Raw genomic sequence first — 21134 nt, 5'->3', positions numbered from 1 at the left:
ATACCATTTCGACCAATTTTGAACCCGACCCCTTTAGAATTGGCTGAAAGTTTTTCTTCTTTTTCTAGCTTACGGAAGACGTTTTTCAGAATTTTTTAAAAATTTTTCATCCAATTCAAAAAAAGTTATGAATTTAAAAAAAACGGCGTTTTTGTTTTCAAAATGCTATAACTTTTTCAAAAATTGACCGATTGGGATCTTATTTTTTTTAAATTTTTTTTTTTGTGAATTTTTCAGTTTTTCGAGATTTTTCGAATTTCGCCATTTTTTTCTCATAAAAAACTTCAATCAATTCTGCAATCATCCCCACTAATCCCGGAGTGGGCCGATTTAAAAAAAAATTTTTTTTATTTAATTGAAAAAAAAATTTTCAAAAATAAAAATTTTTTTTTTATCAATTTTATTTATATAACAAAAAAATTTAAGAAAATGATTTTTAGGTATACATTTTTAAGTACACATACGAATGTAAGTGTATACCGGCCTAATGCAGTTGCTGGACAGCGAAAGCGAGTCATTTTAATCGTAGGTTACCATAATATATAAAGAAAAGAATACTTAAAAATCATTTTCTTACATTTTTTTGTTATATAAATAAAATTGATAAAAAAAAAATTTTATTTTTGAAAATTTTTTTTTTCCAATTAAATAAAAAAAATTATAAAAAAAAAATCGGCCCACTCCGGGATTAGTGGGGATGATTGCAGAATTGATTGAAATTTTTTAAGGAAAAAAAAAAATGACGAAATTCGATAAATCTCGAAAAACTGAAAAATTAAAAAAAAAAAACTTTAAAAATTTTACATTTAAAAACAAATTTTTGTAAAAAAATCCCAAACGGTCAATTTTTGAAAACGTTAAGGCATATTAAAAACAAAAACGATGTTTTTTTTTTAAATTCATAACTTTTTTTGAATTGGATGAAAAAATTTGAAAAAATTCTGAAAAACGTCTTTCGTAAACTAGAAAAAGAAGAAAAACTTTCAGCCAATTCTAAAGGGGTCGGGTTCAAAATTGGTCGAAATGGGATGGAATACCCCATATATACTATATATTTTTTTAACCCGGTTACTGTCGACTTGAAAATAGAAAAATTAAATGAAAAGTAAATCACAAGCTGCGGGCAGAAAATTATCTATAGATTTATTATTTATATGTACTTATAAAAAACTACGTAAATAGGTACGACAACTTTTATTATATTATGCATATTAGGGTGGGTCCTAAATACAAAGAAAAAAAATGTGTTTGGGTTCCCTATCTCAATACGCGAATAGCCCAAAAACGAGTATATGTAAAGTACTATGTCAACAAAAAACATTAAGCGGCTGTGCAACGAGCTTGAAATCCTGAGGAAGGACGACTTTTAATCATTTCAAGTGTCCATATTCTTTTACCCTTGAAGCTGTTCTTAGTTTGATTATCTTTGCTGCTTTTATTTTCTGAAGTGTATACAATCTTAGAAATCGGGCCATTGGTAACTGACCGGTCAATAAAGACCTCACATAGACTGAACGTGTCCACAGTGTTACCAGAATTTGTTTGAGGACCAAACGGAAGAGCCCCAATCAGGTACCAGTACTTATGTTATAGAATAACTCCGTCCTCTTGACAAATACTTGAAGTTTTCTAGAATCTAGCTTAATTGCTACCTCGATATCTGGCAACTCTGCCGCCCCTAATAACTGCAGGCATGACCTGGCGAGCGCAGGACATAAACACAGAACGTACTCTACGGTTTCTTCCTGCAGCTCGCACTTCCTACACCTGCTCATACTAACGAGACATAAATTATTAGCATGTGTTGCCAGAAGGCAGTGTCCAATTAGTATACCCATCGTGAGCCTTAAGTCTTCTCTCTCCAGAGATATGAGCCACCTTGTGAGTCTAATATCGTAGGCTATGCACATGATCTTAGAAATTTTGCAGCCCCGTACTTTTGTCTACGCATTTGCTGCTTGATGGATCATATGCAGCTTCTGTCATCTTTTAAAAGCGTTACAGGTCAATTTCCAATATATATATGGGGTATTCCATCCCATTTCGACCAATTTTGAACCCGACCCCTTTAGAATTGGCTGAAAGTTTTTCTTCTTTTTCTAGCTAACGAAAGACGTTTTTCAGAAGTTTTTCAAATTTTTTCATCCATCTCAAAAAAAGTTATGAATTTTTAAAAAAAACACCGTTTATGTTTTCAAAATGCTATAACTTTTTCAAAAATTTATCGTTTGGGATCTTTTTTTTTTTTTTAAATTTGTTTTTAAATGTACTTTTCGGAAAAAATTAAAAAAAATGTTTAAAGTTTTTTTTGTAATTTTTCAGTTTTTCGAGATTTTTCGAATTTCGCCCTTTCTTTCTCATAAAAAACTTCAATCAATTCTGCAATCATCCCCACTAATCCCGGAGTGGGCCGAGAATTTTTTTTTTTATTTAATTGAAAAAAAAACTTTAACATTTTTTTTTTGTATTTTTTCCGAAAAGTACATTTAAAAACATATTTACAAAAAAAAATTATCCTAAACGGTCAATTTTTGAAAAAGTTATAGCATTTTGAAAACAAAAACGGTGTTTTTTTTAAAATTCATAACTTTTGTTGAGTTGGATGAAAAAATTTGAAAAACTTCTGAAAAACGTCTTTCGTAAGCTAGAAAAAGAAGAAAAACTTTCAGCCAATTCTAAAGGGGTCGGGTTCAAAATTGGTCGAAATGAGATGGAATACCCCATATATAAACCTATTTTGTTCATTTTTTGTATGGAAGAAAACAGTAGTCGATAGCGTTTTGAAACATGCACGTGCTTCAAGTCAAATTGAACAAAAGAAGTAATTCTAAAAAAATAATAACTTTTAATGTATGTATATTCATTATATGCATGATTAAAATCCGAGCCACTCTTCTATTTTATTGTTATATTACCAATTTTTTTAGTTTTCGATATTTTGCACAACCCATTTTTGATTGGCCTGCAAGGTTGCACATATAAGTTTTATAGCTATTCCAATATTTCTGAAGGGCTACCCTAATGCCCAAAGGTAGTTATGGCAGTCGCCGTTTTATGCGAGGGTTCAGTCGAATTTTTTTATAATTGAAAACAAACTGCACTGTTGTGTGCTAAACAGCTTATAAATTTATCGATGTTACTTTCTTTGAATGGTCCTTGGAAAAAAATTTGGAAGTTGCCTCTAAAACTTTGCAAATATGGGATATTCTCATCACATTTTGCCATTTTCACTCAAGGTCAATACGAAAATATTTAATTAAAAGATCGACACATTAAGAAGTTGATGGAATTGTAGGCTGAGTAAAAGGGGATTAGGAAATAAATGAAGAAGAGCACAACGATGGATATAGACAGAAATGCGAAGATGGAGAAGAGGACCGGGAAGAAAATGTCCATCCACAGCTGAAATGTTGGTGGAGATGAATAGACACGGAGAATGTAATGGAAATAAAGAGGAATATATAGATGAGTCGCTGAATGTGTTACTAAGCGTTAAACACGAGAACGGTTGGACCGATTTCGCTAATTCTTTTTTTTAGAATATGCTTTGAAGTACGAAGTTGATTCTTAGAGAGAGTAAAATTACCGAGAAGTGGACCAGGGACGAATCTATTCGAACAAATTCTATTCATGGTTCGATTTGCATGAAGTTTGGTATATATATGGCCCTTTGGCTAGACTAGTATTTACGATACCTTCTTTTTCGGGAAGTGGACCAGCGACCGATGCGAAGATGGAGAAGAGGACCGGGAAGAAAATGTTCATCCACAGCTGAAATGCTGGTTGAGATGAAGGTAGGCACGGAGAATGTAATGGAAATAAAGAGGAATATATAGATGAGTCGGTGAATGTGTTCTAAGCGTTAAACTCGAGAACGGTTGGACCGATTTCGCTAAATCTTTTTTTTAGAATATTCTTTGAAGTACGAAGATGATTCTTATAGAGAAAAATTACCAGGACCGATCTATTCGAACAAATTCTATTCATAGTTCGATTTGCATGAAGTTTGGTATATATATGGCCCTTTGGCTAGACTAGTATTTACGATACCTTTTTTTTTTGGGGAAGTGGACCAGCGACCGATCTCTTCGAACAAATTCTGTTCGTGGTTCGATTTTCATGAAATTTAGTACATTGCCAAGATTGATATTTACGATACTTTTTTTCTGGAAGTGGACCAGGGACCGATCTATTCGAACAAACTCTATTCATGGTTCGATTTGCATGAAATTTGGTATATATGTATGTATGTATCCCTTTACCTAGATTACTATTTAAGGCTATTTTTTCCGGGAAATGAACCAGGGACCGACTGAGACTGGGACTAGAACTAGGGCTCATAGACCAAGACAGGGCAAATAATAAATACGCCGGGCCGGGTAAATAATAAATACGCATACACGAACATCTTTACTTTCTAGGTGTCAGTATACTTAAGATTAAATATATTTGTATGCAATGTTGTTTGTGTGAAGAAAGCTTTCCAGAAATGCTACATTAATTCCAATATTGTAGATATATATATTTAGGGTCTATCTTCGTACATATTTTAAGCCATATTTTTAAAACCGGTTGGAATATTTAGGTAATTTCAAACAGCCTTATAGAGCCTTTTGCTTGATACCCATAAACATATTTGAGACGTATATGCACCACATTTGGGCTGTTGGGATACCCAAGAAAAGGACAACGCTTAAAAGATAACTCATTAGCACATTTTGTGTGATATCCATTTTGTAGAAATAGATTTGGAAAAGTTGGAAACGCTTCAGGTAATAAAAATTAAATTTTGGCCAAAAATCCAAGTTGATTTGGTCAGATGTAGGTATATGTGGGCGGTGTCACGCCCCCGCATTTGGAAAAATTCAAATTCGCTATATCTCCGCAATTGTTTGAAGCAAGGGTTCAATATTTTTTATGAAGATTTCATATATGAGGAAATTGAGGTGAAAATAGGAGTACAATTTAGTGGTAGTGAGAGTGGGAATGAGGGTGGTAGTAAGAGTGCGGATGGCCGTGTGAGAGAGAGTCGAAGTCAGAGTTGGAGTGGGTAATGGGTAATGGCTTGGGAAATGGGTTTGACAGTGGGAGGAAGACGAGGACTGGGCTGGGAATAGTGATAAGGGAATAATAGGCAGGTACAAGGAGGAGAAATGGAAGAAAATATAGAGGAGGATAGGGTAGAGAATGATAGTGGGAAGGAAATGCGACTTCTTAAATACAGAAAAACAAATTTTCACATATACTAGTATTGCAAAAGACGAGCTTGTGCTAAATTTTCATCCGAAAGAACCGTATGGGAAAATATCTGTAGAATTAAAAAAATGTACGTATATTGCTTTCTAGAATCTAACTGTATAATTATGTATCATAATATGGGGAAATCTAATTTAAAATTTTTCTCATTATTATTTCAGATGTCAGATTTTTCGGATAGTTCACATAGTGGCGTGACCAGTCCAGCGTCATCGTTAATTGAAAATTTCCATAAGAAAAATGGCACAACACCAAGCACAAGTGTTAACGGTGTGAGTACAGTAACCACCGTAACAACGCCCGGCATAAATGGCCTCACGGTTGGCAACTGTAGTAGTAGTAGTAGTAGTAATGGGCTAAACAGTGCAACAACAACCGTGGGGCGACATATAAATACAAGTTCCAGTAGTAGCGTTAAGGAAACATCCACATCACAACAGGTAAGCAACATTTTTTAATTGGCTCGCCTAAAAGTATGCAATGCTTAGTTCTTTTTTTTACATTTATATATTATTTTGAAAATGTGTGATTGTGTGTAGACTTATGAAAGCGTGCAAAATAGTTGCGTGCTCGATTCTACACAATGAAGATGAATGAGTGTAAAAAGAGAGGGATAATATATTACGTATACGCAATAGTGTTTTAATTTATCACACAAAATAGAAAGCAAAACAACAATGTGCAAAGCACGTGCATATTTGATTAATGAATGATACATTTCTAACAACTAATTGCAAATGCTTACACAGCCGTATCTTTTGAAACAATACAAAAGCAGACTGACAAGCGCCTATTTATTCGAACTTAGAATGGGATGACTAATTTCAAATAAATTTTTTCACCTTAGCAATGAAGTCATTAGTGTTAAATATCGTTTGCGATAAAACAAAAATTTAAAAGAGCTAAAAAAAAAACAAAAAAATAGTAAACCATAAAACAATCTCGGAGCGCTTATAATTTACTTAGGAATCTAATAAAAAAAAAAAAGGAAAAGGAATCTAATATGAGTCCGAAATATGTGAAAAATATGAGTCTCAGAAATTTGATCACAAAGGAGCCCTTTAACACTCCGATATGATGAAAAATTTAAGCCTTTTGTCAAGAGTGTTCAGCAAACAAAACCACTTCGGAACAGACATTCATACATATGAACGCTTCGCATAATAATTTCGTAATTATCCGCATGTTAACAATGTATGTATGTAAGTATTATGGACTTTTTTGATTGCAACAACAACAAATTACCTCCGTTGTATATCCCGGTTGGTGTTTCAAGTCTTCGTATGTCTTCGTTAAACCCTGACGACAACTATCATACTTTCCAGCAAGGGTTCCCAATTTGCTGCAAAAGTCTGCCCGCCTGAAAGAGCCAATCCTAATCCCTTATTTAATGCATACAAATGAATCCGACGGCCACCGTGGTGTGATGGTAGCGTTCTCCGCCTATCACACCGTATGTCCTGGGTTCGCACCCCGGGCAAAGCAACATCAAAATTTTAGAAATAAGGTTTTTCAAGTAGAAGAAAATTTTTCTAAGCGGGGTCGCCCCTCGGCAGTGTTTGGCAAGCCCTCCGGGTGTATTTCTGCCGTAAAAAGCTCTCAGTGAAAACTCATCTGCCTTGCAGATGCCGTTCGGAGTCGGCATAAAACATGTAGGTCCCGTCCGGCCAATTTGTAGGGAAAATCAAGAGGAGCACGACGCAAATTGGAAGAGAAACTCGGCCTTAGATCTCTTCGGAGGTTATTGCGCCTTACATTTATTTTTTTTTTTTTTGATTTAAATGACTCCGAAAAGAGTCATATAAAAAGTAAATTATTAGCTTATGTATGAGCGTAATAGGAGTCTGATCGGACGCCTATTAAGACTCACATAATGTACAAAATAAGGCTCATATCGGACGACCATCGCAAGGGTGGTAAGGCGTTCATTTCGGACTCCAAAATGAGCTCATAAAGAGCGTATACACTCTAATTTAGGACACCTATCTGACTCTTTTAGGACTCCGAATGTTTGCTGGGAAACGATCTTTCATAAGATTAATATAAATAAATAAATAAATGTAGGACGGAATAACCTCCGAAGAGATTTTAAGCCGAGCTTCTCTTCCAATTTGCGTCATGCTCATTTTTTTAAGTTTTCCTACAAATTGGCAGGACGGGACCTACTTGCCTACTTATGCCGACTCCGAACGGCGTCTGCAAGGCTTGCTTAACACTTCCGAGGGGCGACCCCGCATAGAAAACTTTTCTTCTAATTGAAAAAAGTTATTTCTAAAATGTTGATGTTGCTTTGCCCGGGACGTCAACTCAGGATCCTCGGTGGCGGCCATCGTTTTGCTTCAAATAATATATTTTAATGTTTACACGTGTACATACATACACACATGTATAACACTTTACTCAATCGTTGGGTATGTATATGCTTATATTTACTAGTCTGAATGTATATCTAAATTTGATCAGACAACTTGTCACTGCAAATAAATATTTTGTAGGTGATGAACAATTAAGGTAAATATACACATATATGTATATTTTAGCACTTATTATAGCCAGACGTGTATAATTATTATGGAGTTTTGAACTTTTTTTACTTGTTGATAATCAAACTAAAATATTTAAATATCGCATTTGGATAGGAACTAATAACGTAATAATTATTTTTAAACAATTACGGGTGCACTTGAAATCTTATCACAGAAATTTTTGCTTCAGAAAAACAACATCAAGTATAAAAAAATAAAAAATAGAAGATTATCAGGTAATTAAACACTTATTATAAATCGATTAAGAAATTGATTTGATAACTTTGTTAATTACATATATCTTAACTAAAATATGATAAACGGAAAAAATTAAAAAAAATTCATCAGCACCAAGTACTCGTGAAGTTCGATGTGTAAAGATCAAATTAGTACGTCTAGAAAACTAAATATTTGAATTAAAAAAGCTCACCCCGGGAGTTAAAGTTAAACAGAGTCGACTTTCTGGGAAATGAAATGAAAAAACAAAAAATACTTGGCGCGATTTTCCTCCGAGGAGATTTGGCCGAGCTTGTCTTCCAATTTGCGTCGTTCTCCTTTTTAATTTACCCTACAATTTGGCGCTACGGGACCTACATGTTTTACGCTGACTCCGAACGGCATCTGCAAGGCAGGTAAATTTTCACTGTGATGATTTTCATGGCAGAAATACACTTGGAGTGTTTGTCAATTAGAAACAGTTTTCCTTGTTTCTATGTTTTCGATATTACCTTCCCCGGGGAATCCAAGGACCTTCGGTGTGGTAGGCGGAGCACTCTTCCACCACATTACGGCGGCCGCCAAATAAATGGTTTCGAGCTTTTTGAGAAGAGTTTGGTCGGCTTCTCTTCAGTGATAACGTTTACCGACAACCCTTCGATTCATTATCGGCCTCTTATTATCGGCCAAGTTATGGTTGGTTGGTTGGTTGTAGTGGCGAGTACCAGTTGACTCCAATTAGCGCTCATGCGCCGTTTTGAAACCACAAACTCGTGAGTTAACAAATGAAAGGGTCTTGTAAGAAAACTAATAAACATTTTTACGGCCAAGTTATAATCTTCAAGTTATCGGTTATTTATCAGCTTGTTAATCTCCAGTCATAAGCTCCTTATTGGTTTCCTATCGGCTTATTATCGCAGTCTTACAGAAGTGTCATCGATCGGTATCTGTTTCATAACAAACCGATTAACAAATTGCTAACATACCGATAATAAAGCGATAACTATTCAATATCAAATCCATAACTTTATGACAAAAATCGATTACTTTCTGATAGAAAATCAATAACTTTTCAATTACTAATCGTTAATACACCGATAACAAATTTGCAACACTCCAATAACAAGTAGATAACTTTTCGATAGCTTATTGAGAAATTTTTGAAAAGCAATCGAAAACATTCAGTTAACAAATCGATAATACAATAATAACAAAATAATAACACTCCTATAATAAATCGATACATTTTGATATCATATCGATAAAGAACTGATACATTTTCAAAAAAGAAAAAGATAACTTTGTTAATAACAAATCGACGACTCTTCGATAACAAATTGATAATACGTTGATAACAAAATCATAACAGCCTGTCAAAAAATCGTTACATTTTTGATATTATGTATAACGATAACTTTTCGACAAATAATCAATAACTTTTCGCTAATAAATCGATCTTTTTGATAACATGCCGATAAATTTTCAATTAATATTCGATAATTTTTGCTTGGTCCGCCTACTACACCGAAGGTCCTGCGTTCAAGTACTGGTCAAAGGAACATTGAAATTTAAGACCAAAGTTTATTTCGATTACAAAAAAATTTTTCTATCCGAGGTCACCTCTCGGCAGTGATTTGGCAAAAGCTCCGATTGTGTTTCTGCCGTGAATAGCTTTTTCATGAAAATTCATCTGCCTTGCAGATGCCGTTTGCAGCCGGCATAAAACATGTTGGTCCATCCCGCCAATTCGTAGGGAAAATATAAAAAAGGAGCACTACGAAAATTGGAAGAGAAGCTCGGCCTAAATCTCTTCGGAGGTATATGACACCAGGTACTTTGTTCTTAATCGATACATTTTTCGATCGACAAATCGATGTTGTTGGTAAAAGTCAACGTATCGAAAGGTTGTTATCCTTAACAAATATATACCTCCTCGATAACAAGCCTATATTAAACCTTTCCTTGCCTTGCTTTGTCTTACCTTGCTTGGTCTTGCAATGTGTCCAGGGTCTAGCGTAGTGTCTACCTTACGCTTACATTTTGTATTCACCCATATAGCATACAACCTCCAAATTCGCTTATGCTTACTATCTGGTTACTGCCACACCATGAGCACCAGAAGTTTCAACATCAAAAAGAAGCTTTGCTCCATATTCCATATTAAATGTTTTTTTTTCGATCCTGAGCAATTGTAATTGGCGTTTGCAAAGCTTTTTGGGGCGCCCTAATGTCATACAAAATAGTTTCAGTGGGTTGATAAGCGCAATACAAAGCTTAATAGCCTCAACGCTTCCGCAATCCAATTGTCAACCTCACCTACGCGAGGGTAATCCTGTTACAAATATGAATGTATCATACACATCTTTAGCAGGCGAGGTTCTGGCACTCATGGCACCTGAGGGTAGGGGAGTGGGATGGCCTGGAAGGTTTAAAATCATTTCCGAGATAGTCGGGCTAGTACCTTTATGATGCTTTGTTACTGGGACGTACCGGATCTGTACCCGGCAAAGCACCATCAACATCGATAACACTCTCCAAAACCTTCGGGGAGTGTCTTTATCGTTAATACAGCAACAACAACTTACGCTCAACATTTTAACCATGTTCTCGTAACGGTCCCTAAACAGAAGACATTACATATTTTGCTTATTAGGAATAATGCCTCCCCTTCGAGCACAACATGGCGTATACGTAACATACTGTATGTAATTGTGGAGTTGCTTGCAAAAAGGGACCTTTGAAAATTATGTGTTGAGACTTTCGTGCTTTAAACATTTGAGGTAATATAGCATTTTGGTTGTTGTAGCATTTCAAAAATTGTCTTAATATATAGTATGTTTCATATATGGTGAAATGAATTGGGGATAGATGTTACCTTTCTGCATATAACATAGAAGCAACATTGGTATGTTAATGAAATTTTTTTATATCCCACTTTCCATGCTAAAAAGGGCTAATACAAAATTTCAGCGAAATCGGGAGATGTTAACATAGCTTATATGGGGAGGCACACATACGCACGTGACTGAGAGTAGCTTAAATTTTTTTTTTTTAGAAAAAAGCAAAAAACAGGCACAGAGCTTTTCATTTTGCGTTGCCACGACGTCAATTACAGAGATATAAAAGAAATATATGGGGTGGGTATGAAACTGGACCTTCCTGTTGAACTGTTCGCCTCATTTTTAAGACCTTTTCTTATTCATTACATCGCTGCTGTACAAACTACACTAAAATATATCTCACCTCCAAATCATACAAATTCTACACCCACAGATCAGTTTCCTCGAATACATAATGCATAATATCAAGAGCTATGGGAGGATATCAAAATCTCATGTTTTTCGTTTTTATAACTTAACTTTGAATATCAATAAAATAGTACTTGCATCCAACGTTCCAGCTCATCGCTATATCTTGATTTCTCGTAACTCCCGAAAACCTATGAAATATGACTTTAGCTGTGCTAGTGATATTCAGTCGCAGTTTAAGTAACACGGCGATTCTCTCCAAGCTGTCACCGCTGTGACAAAATTGCAGGTACACGAATATTGTCTGGCGTTTTCAGGCAGATGAATTTTCGCTGCGAAGTTTTTCAGGACCTTCGGTGTAGTAGGCGGCGCAGGCTACCATCACACCTCGGCAGTGTTTTGTTTTGTAGTTAAACTAGATCATACCAATTACGTACAATTTGGTGTGGAATAAGTTCAGCAAATTTAATTTATAACTTTTAATTTATTGTTATAACCTAATCTACTTTTTTGTTAAATTTGCGTGGGCAGTGTAAATAGCTTAGAACAGTTAAAATGCTAATTATATTTCTGATTGTTAAAACTTAATGTAAAATTTATGCATATTAATGTAAAAAACAAATTTGAGTGAGGGGTATTTATGGCGTTTTATATATAACTGGCGTTATGAGTTGCAGTAATTAATGTTGGCCTTGAAATTTTCTCAGCTATCGAAGTCTTCTGACTATATTACTAAATAATCGAGCTCCATACTGTTCGGCGTGTTGGTAGGTTATGTACCAATAAAGGTTTCTAACTTTTGCATGTTTTGTTAGAATATACTTTATATATACTTAAATCGCTTGCAATTTTCTGTATTATATACATTATGCTCTAAATTTCTGCACCATGAGCGCGGGTGCGTCATATTTAATCAAAGTTTTCAGCCCATGAAATATTGGGTATTTAAAATAATTTGTTTATTTGCTCATCGTATGTATGTACTGTTACTTTTGTACTTCCATATATTTTGTATCCCTGGTGCAACATATATATTAGTAATATCATTAACTTCTACAAATTTTTGTAGTGTAATCCATGTCTCAGGCTGGTTACGAAGTTGTCTATATACAATACTACCAGACCTGACGGACTGTTCTGCACTAACGTTGGTGTTTCTGCATGACTTTTAAGAGTTTTCTATCTCTTACTCCCCTCTCACTCTCTCCCTCTAGATGGCTGTTTCTCCACTCCTTCTTACTTTTCTACTTCCTTTTAACCGCTCCTTCCTGCACCTTTTTCTCTTCTTGCGTTTCTTGCTCCCTCTTCGTCTGTTTCTATACTTTCTCTGTCTCTATCTCTTTGTCTAGCTACCTCTCTTTCTGCCTAATAAGCTATCTCTTTTTATGTCCCTCTCATTATTCTTCGTTGGTTTTCCCATTTTTCGTTTCCTCTAGCCAAATTTTTTCAATCCGCTTTCTAAAAAATAAAGTATTAATGTGGGGTGGTTACAAAAAATCTAACCATAAATATGGTTTTTTTCACATAGATCCTTCTCTAGTACATTCTTCATAACCCAGGTAGTCGCATCGCAAACATGATTTTTTAGAATTGATGGGTTCCAGGTCTATCTCCGAAAAAACTTAAAAGGTACAGTCTCTGATGGTTTTTGCAGGTATATTGGAGATTTAAAAAATCGGCTGAATGGATTTGTAGGACATAGACCTAATTTTGTCTTCGCAATAAATATACGAAAAAATTCGCATAAAATATCTTGAAGCATTCAACATTTATTTCGAAGAGGCTCTTAAGTCACAATGGAGGTGGATAATTGACGCAAGGAGGCTCAAATTGTGGACTGGGCGACACCTGTGTGCACTGATGGTTCCAAAGTAGTGGAAGGAGCAGGCATGCAGTATACTGTGCTGATCCGGATATAAACAGGACCTACAAGCTCCCAAATCACTATACCGTTTTTAAGACGGACTAGTATTAGCCGTAACCAAAAAAGTAGAAACACTGCAAGAAAATAGCTTAAACTGCAGCCGTGTGAACTTTTATATTGACAGCCAAGCAGTAGTTAAGGTAATAATCTCGCATAGCACAGGATCTAAAAGTTTGTTAGAGTGCAAGCAATCCGTTCCGGGGATGGAGAAGCATACATCTATTGGGTCCTTGGGCATATGCGAATAGATGGGAATGAAAAAACGGATGGACTAGCCATAAAGGGTGCACTCCTTGAAGCTTACTCCGTAGGCGTCCCAATTAGATTGGCGAGATAAAGAGAAAACGGGAGGGGCACATGACCAACCAAGCGGGAAAAACGTGGGTCCAGGCGCGGGACTGTAAAGTGTCGAAGATTATGTGTAGGTCTTCCAACCTTAGTCTAACAATGTTACTTCTAACATAAAAAAGTGAATACTGTAGTCCTAGGACGGGTATTCTGACTTCCGGCGTCACGTGCCCTTATGTTACGCTTACTTAGTGATAGCAGATGTAGAAAGTGCGAGTTGGAGAAGGAAACAATCGAGTACGTTTTGTGCTCATGCCCTGCGCTTGCCAGGCTAAGACTCCAGATATAAGGAGTGTAGAGCTGCCTGATCTAGAAGCAGCAAGTAGCATAGGTCCTAAAAACGTCTAGTATTTGCCAATAAGACAGTGCTATTTAATAACATAGCTTCTTGTTTTTCAGTTTGGTCGTTAAACAAACATCCGGTAATACTACTGACTCATTTAGTGCATGTGAGATCCTTATGGAACGACCAGTTCAATCTAACCTAACCATTCAAAATTTACCATTTCATCTATGGTGGAATTTTCGGGCCGAGTGTGTGTTTGAATGGTTGGTTGACAGCGAACACACATACAAACTGTTTTTTATGTTATTTTTGTAAAAACAGTTTTGGTAGTATTTAAAATTTACTCTTTTTTGATGCAGAACGAAAGTAAACATTTCCAAGATTAATGCAAGAAAGATATGTTTCAATCGAAGGACATTATTTTATAACATATGTAGATAAATATCTACACAAAATACTTGCTAACTCTTCCTACGTTAATACGCCAGTTATTGATACAACGTTATAAATTTTTAAATTCACATATCAACCACGAATCATTTTATACGATCAATGATGGAACTCCTTTTATTAAATCGTAGAAGCTCTGCAAAGTTGAATCGGATTAATATTGTATATGTGAACTAGGGACCAAGCATACTCATTAGAGCTATAATTCACATTTATGGTTTGAGTGCAAATGTATTCCCATCCGTGATTGTATTCTCTCAAACGACTTTCGAACAAGTTCTGCACATGGTAGAGAAAAGTCTTTCTTTGTTGTTAATCACTAAAAATTAATAAAAATAAAATCTTCCAACAAAAGCATGTAAAACTGCTAACTTTATAAATTTTAAATACATTTTGAAACTCAGAACGTTGAGTGGTCTTTAAGTTCAATTGAGTTTTTTGGTTCAACTGTGGGTGCAGTTAGCAGTTTCTACCGCGGTGTCCACGATTAATCTTTTGTACTAATAATCCCTACAAATATGGGAAAATTCAATGTATCCAAGACCAAGTAAAAGATGAGCAGTACCTATTTGTTGACCCAAATATACACTTGTTTACGTACTTTGCTCAATTTGCTATTTCGCTCGCCGTTCAAAAGCTCGATGTGTGTCGATTCTTAAACTAACCGCAAAGCGTAACATGCCCTCAAAAAATAAATAAATATGTACATCTGTAGGTACTTATGCATATATTTGCAATATTCATATTTAACACATATGCAAATATCACAGCGCTTTGTCGAGCCGAATATTCTGAAAGTTTTTTTCTAGCCAGCATAGCAGGCACAGCTATAACTACACAAATGATTCATCAACAAGCTCAACCGTGCCGTTGAAGGCGCGTGTAAACGAATAGTAGGTAGTAGTAAAAAAAACATTCATCTTTTATTTATTAGTTAATTTCTTTATGTGCTGTCATTGTTTTCATCTAATTCAAATCTCTTAATCTTTTGAAGTGGGTGCAGGTAAACAAAAAAAAATTGTTTGTATAGTGACAAATGCGAGTCTAGTTGTATGTACATACCCAACAAAAAATTTTAACCTTATATAAGGCTTCATATGGCCAGAAGGATTACAGCATCAGGTCTTAGTTCTTTTTTTATTTATTTTTATTTATTTATTTAATTATTTAAAGTCAACTAACAAGTAACATAAAAAAAGATTTGAAGAAAGATTGAACAAGAACTAAAATTAAACTATCATTACAAATTAAACAAGTAAACTTTAAGATATCAGTTGAGAATGAAAATTATAGCATTGCGTAAGGCAACAAACGAACATTCGATACTAATGCAATTATAAAAGTCGTTATAGTACGAGCACCAAACACGTATAGGATCATTTTTGCCAAAATGCAGACACTACGTGCTACATCCTGGCAGGAACTGCAAAGTTCAATCGGCTTAGCAGCTCAGAGGAGTCAACCTCACCTAGAATTGGCTTATGCAGGAACATTACCCCGAGTAATATTCTACGATTTTCCAGAGTTGGCAAATCAATGAGAAGAAGTCTACTTCTATAAGACGACAGATGAAGATTTGAGTCCTAGTTAAATGCCCGTGGAGCGAAATTAAAAATTGTTTCTGCACAGACTCAATACGCTTTATATGAGAAATATATAATGGACACCAAACATACGAGCAATACTCAAGTATTGGGCGGACCAGCGAAGTGTAGAGGACTTTGGTCAGATGCGGATCCTTGAACTCCTTAGCCCAGCATTTAACAAAACCAAGTGTACCCATTGCTTTATTAGTAATAGCTGAAATATGTGAATTGAAGCTCAGTTTCGAGTCAAACAGAACCCCTAAATCGTTAATCGGAGATATACGCTCCATAAGAGTGACATAAAGTGCATAAGACGACAGGACAGGCTTCACGCGATGAAATGTCATGAACTTACATTTGGAACAGTTTAGAACTAATGCATTTATTGTACACCAACGTTGAAATGAGTCCAAATCAACCTGAAGTAGATTTGAGCGAGTTAAATCCGAAGGCAAGCATGTATAGCAAATTTTTACATCATCGGGATACATTACAGCTCGTGAATGATTCAAAATCTGTGTCAGATCATTAATAAAAAGAGTAAAAAGCAATGGGCCTAAATGACTGCCCTGAGGTACACCAGAGGTAACATTAATTGATTTTGAAATAATATTTTTATAAAGAACCTTTTGGGTTCTATTAGAAAGATAGCTTGAGAGCCATGAAGTCAGATTCTTCGGAAAGCCCAGTAAATCAAGCTTCAGAATCAGAAGTTCGTGATTCACTGAATCAAAAGCTTTACTAAAATCCGTATAAATCACATCTGTTTGCTTTCTAACCAAAAAACCATCCCGAACTAAAGAGGTAAACTCAAGTAGGTTTGTGGGGGTTGATCTACATCTCACAAACCCATGCTGAAAGGGTGATAATATGGAAGTACACCTTACAGGTAATTATTTGTTCAAATGTTTTAGGAATAGCTGAAAGCTTAGCAATTCCCCTATAATTCTCAATATTAGATCTACTACCTTTTTTGTGCAGAGGTATGATAAATGAGTGTTTCCAAATCGATGGAAATGACGCCGATTGCAAAGATAAATTGAACAATTTTACGATCGCTTCTGTTAAGTTCATAGCACAGAACTTAAGCACACAGCCAGGAATACCATCGGGCCCTGGAGAAAAAATCGGTTTCAGAGCTAAAAAACTCTGAAGTACAGTGGCACTATCAATGACTGGATTGAGAATACAGTTAGAACTAACTATTTCGAACGGATAACAACCGGTTTGGGTACAGATTGACGAATAGGTCGATTTGAAAAAGTCTGCGAATAAGTCGGCAATATCATGGTCAAGGCTAGCATTCTTACCACCCAAAGACAAAGATTATGGAAATCCCGAAGATTTGCGTTTTGAATTAACAAACCCGTAACATTTTTTAGGATTGTTAAAAAACTCAATTTTGCATTTTGTTAAATACGACTTATAGCAGTTTTGATTCAGGTGTTGGAAATTAGAAGGGGCAACTAAATATTTAGAAAAATCTTCAGAAGAACCAGATCTTTTAAAACACTTATAGAGCCTCGATTTAATTCTGTTCAGGTTAGCAAGTTACCTCGAGAACCAAGGTGGTTTACTACTTTTAGCCTTAACAAAATGAACCGGAACGCAACGATTAATAAAGTCACTTAGGTAACTATAAAAAATAGACGTGGTAGCCTCAACATCAGTACAAGCATAAAGGTCAGACCAATCGTTGGAAGCTAACAGTTGATTAAGCAAATCAAAGTTAGCCTTATTAAAACATCTCGAACGATAACGACATGACACTTCCATGAAATTAATCGTAGGCAGTAAATTGTTCAGTGTAACCTCAAGTGAGGGGTGCAAGGGATCTTCAGGCAGGGATGAGGCAGGAATTCGACTGAGACCAGTACCTATAGAACTATCACCAAAAACTAAATCTAACAACTTATTTTTAGAGTTCACCACATTATTGATCTGAACTAGCGGCAATTCAATAAGCGAGCCAATAAAATCATGCTGAGTGACAGGAGTCAAAAAGTTTGAATTATCGTTGCCAATCCAAATAACGTATGGTAAGTTAAAGTCCCCAAGAACCACTAGGCAATCGTTATCACGTAAATGAGAATGTAGGCTGTGGATAACTGCTTTATGGCAATCATAAACGTACATATCTGACCGAGGCGGTATGTAGGAACAAGAAATATATAAGAAAAAATTCGGGAACAAGAGCTTTACAGCTATGAATTCAATGTCAAGCACGTCATCAAAGCTCAACAATTCAGTAGAAATACTGGACAATACAGCGATCAGGACATCGCCTGCTCTCGACTGACGATCACACCGAAAAACAACGTAGTCATTTGAAAATAACTCTGAATTTAAATTATCAGGTTTTAGCCAAGTCTCTGCGAAAGCAATCACTTCCGCTGTAAAAGTAAAACTGTTAAGGTAAAACGCATTTAATTTAGAACGTAAACCACGAACATTCTGATAGTGAATAGTTACTTTTGAATCGTGTTGGCAGGGCTGGTAATCAAGTTTTTTGAAACTATACGTGCGTGAGGCTCAACCTTCGACTTTGTGGTGTACAAATGTACCACCGTATGTATAGGCCAAAAAGTTTTGTCAAGAACCATATCAAAATATACATCTGGAACTGATATTTTAAATTAAGAAAAATCCCTCACATACTTAAAAACAAATTTATGTGCACTAATGTTAATAGAAACTGTACTATTAATCTTAGCTAAGATATAATTAACCACATCAGACTCCGTCAGAGATGGATGCAATCTTGATACGAAAATTGCCCGTCGGGGCGGCACGGCAGTAACCAACCTAGGACCAGCCGGATCTAAATTAGTATCACCCAAATTACCAGCAACATCAACAATGTAATCGTCATTCAGTACAGCGTCATTACCATTTAAATTACGCGCAGTGTTGCTATCATTTACAATATTTTGGTTATTAACAGCATGAGAAGAGGCAGTGTTCATAGAAATGTTAGCGCCGGCATTAGCAGTGTTAGTAGCGCAAGGCACTTCGGCAGAGCTAACAGCATCATTGAAATTGCTTTGGACATTAGCAGCAGAAACGGGGCAGAACTCTTTTCAATGTTAGCGTCGGTAGAATTGTTAACCATGATATAAAAGTTGTACGGCGTATTACTTATAATACTCCTAATTTTTCGGTACTTATGTCATCAGTCCTAAAGTTTATCTTAAAGAAACGTTATGCATAAGGCATATAGCCCGTAATAAATAAGGCTTACATAAGGAATTATTATAAGCCATTGGGTAGTGTTAGACAATATTATTATAAGGCTTATGAACCAAATAAAATAAGGCTTACATAAGTTCTTATTATAACATACTACTTGAACCTTTTATATAAGGCTTATAGCCAGTTGCGTAGTGAGGTTTTCTTTGTCCGCGGCAAAATATTTTTTTTGGCGCTCCCCCAACCCCGCCATTATTACCAAAACAATATAATTTTATATATTCAAAACTTAATAAACCAATGAAGTCGTAGGCTGAAGAATGATACAAATATTACAAGGTAAAACCGGTGAGAGTCAAATGACGTTTCAAAAAATTAATTTTTAAATTCTCTCGGCTCTCATATTTTGTTATTTTATTTTGATTTAGTTTTCATTACAAAAAAATTAACATAAAGAAAGATTACATTTTTATTTTATTATATCAAATATTTTTTTTACGTTAGTCTCAAACTTTTTTTATGAGAACCCCCGAATTCTTAATCGTAGGAGTGTGACCATTTTGGTGGGAAAGTCATCATAACTCTGGCACCCTCATCCTGCAATATCGGAAACATTGCCCTCGTTGCTGAAAGACAACAACGAAGGGAGCTTCAATCCCCGGCGGGTTGAAAGTCTTAGAGGAGGAACTTAGCTTTGTTATGGTCGCCGAGAAGAGAGAATGGTTTTACCTTGTTTTACCTTCCTATAATTTTATCATGGGCTGCAGATATCATATATAAGGAGACTCAAATACATATTTAATAATAATATGATTATGATACTTTAGTAAAGCTAATATTTATGTGCAAATTTCGCTTGACTTTGTTAGGTCACTTAAGCGGCCTTGCCCCATCGTTGATCGTAAATATGTCAAAATCAGTTTTAATTTGCTGAATGAACGTTCGTAACTAGCAATTGATACTGAGATAGTCAAGAGTATTTGAAGTGCTACTCGCAAGTTTGGAAAACATCTTCTCCATATGAGATTATAAAAGTAAGTAAATCTAACGGAGTTTTAGGTTTAAAGTTCTGTTCCATCGAAATCTGTATTATAAAATTCACACAAAATCTTACAATTCCTTTCTAAGTCGTTATTATCTTTGTTTAACAAATTTCCAACATCTGAGAGAAATCTAAATCTAAAATCATGGTCATTTAGTCGTGTAAATCTTGTACGTATTTCTTGTTGGAGACGATCGAGGACACTTTTCATAACGCGAGATATTTCACATTCTGCGGAAAGGCCACCATCTCTAGCCGATTCTCCAGGCATTTTGCGGCGCCTTGCACGTTTACTATATCAATATCCAATTTTTCACAAAGAGGTTTCGCGTTTTCTATTGCTTCTTCACAGAGAGTGTCTCGAATTTCGGATAGTTCAGTCGCTAATGATTTAAGATCATGATTCCACAAACTGTCGCAAGTGTTCCGGGTATATGCATGCATTTTTCAGTATAGATAATTTTTTCCAGAAATGAATTTTTTCCAGAAATCACTTATAATAAAAATACAAATTATCCAGGAGGTTCTGTTTGCGCACCATTTGGCGCCCCCTGTGAGTATTGTCCGGGACAAGATGCCCCTCTTGCCCACACCCTCACTCCGCCACTTTTTATAGTCCACTAAAAATCAGTTGTACATAAGACGTTATAATAAGATATACATCGAGTGCAATAAAACTATCTAAAGGTTTATGAACCATGTAGAATGAGGAATAGTATGCCATGATAAAACTAAAAAGAAAATCAAGTTTCCTTACGAAAATTTAACGACTAGAGCTGGGTTCCATTTATCATGTATCCTTTAAGTTTAGGCAACATTTATTTTTAATTTTTGGTTTACCTTAGAGGTAAGGCTCATTTGTAGCGTAAATAAGCCTAAAATAAGGTGTTACTATAAGGTGCAGGATTTGCACTTTTAACATTATTCTGAGGTTTATTTGTCAGGAGTGAAACCTGTATTCCTTATTGCTTACAACCGCTTATGCCAAATTTTGGTGGGATCACACATATACAATAATCTGTATTGTCAAGTAATTAGTTATAAATATATTCACGTGCACAAAA

At 35.4% G+C, this 21134-nt stretch overlaps 1 protein-coding gene across 11 annotated transcripts in view; it reads left to right on the top strand.

The window, feature by feature from the left end:
- Positions 1 to 21134, top strand: part of Sarm (sterile alpha and armadillo motif) — a 324081-nt gene that overhangs the window by 199531 nt on the left and 103416 nt on the right. For all 11 annotated transcript variants that reach the window (XM_067787773.1, XM_067787774.1, XM_067787775.1 and 8 more), the window contains one exon: positions 5418 to 5696. In XM_067787773.1, the coding sequence (XP_067643874.1) occupies positions 5418 to 5696 (279 nt within the window). The remainder of the gene's footprint in view (positions 1 to 5417; positions 5697 to 21134) is intronic.

This window comes from Eurosta solidaginis, chromosome 5 (assembly GCF_040869045.1).
Source record: "Eurosta solidaginis isolate ZX-2024a chromosome 5, ASM4086904v1, whole genome shotgun sequence".
Taxonomy (NCBI): domain Eukaryota; kingdom Metazoa; phylum Arthropoda; class Insecta; order Diptera; family Tephritidae; genus Eurosta; species Eurosta solidaginis.
Note: the sequence above shows the minus strand (reverse complement) of the source record. Positions and strands in the feature narration are given on the sequence as shown.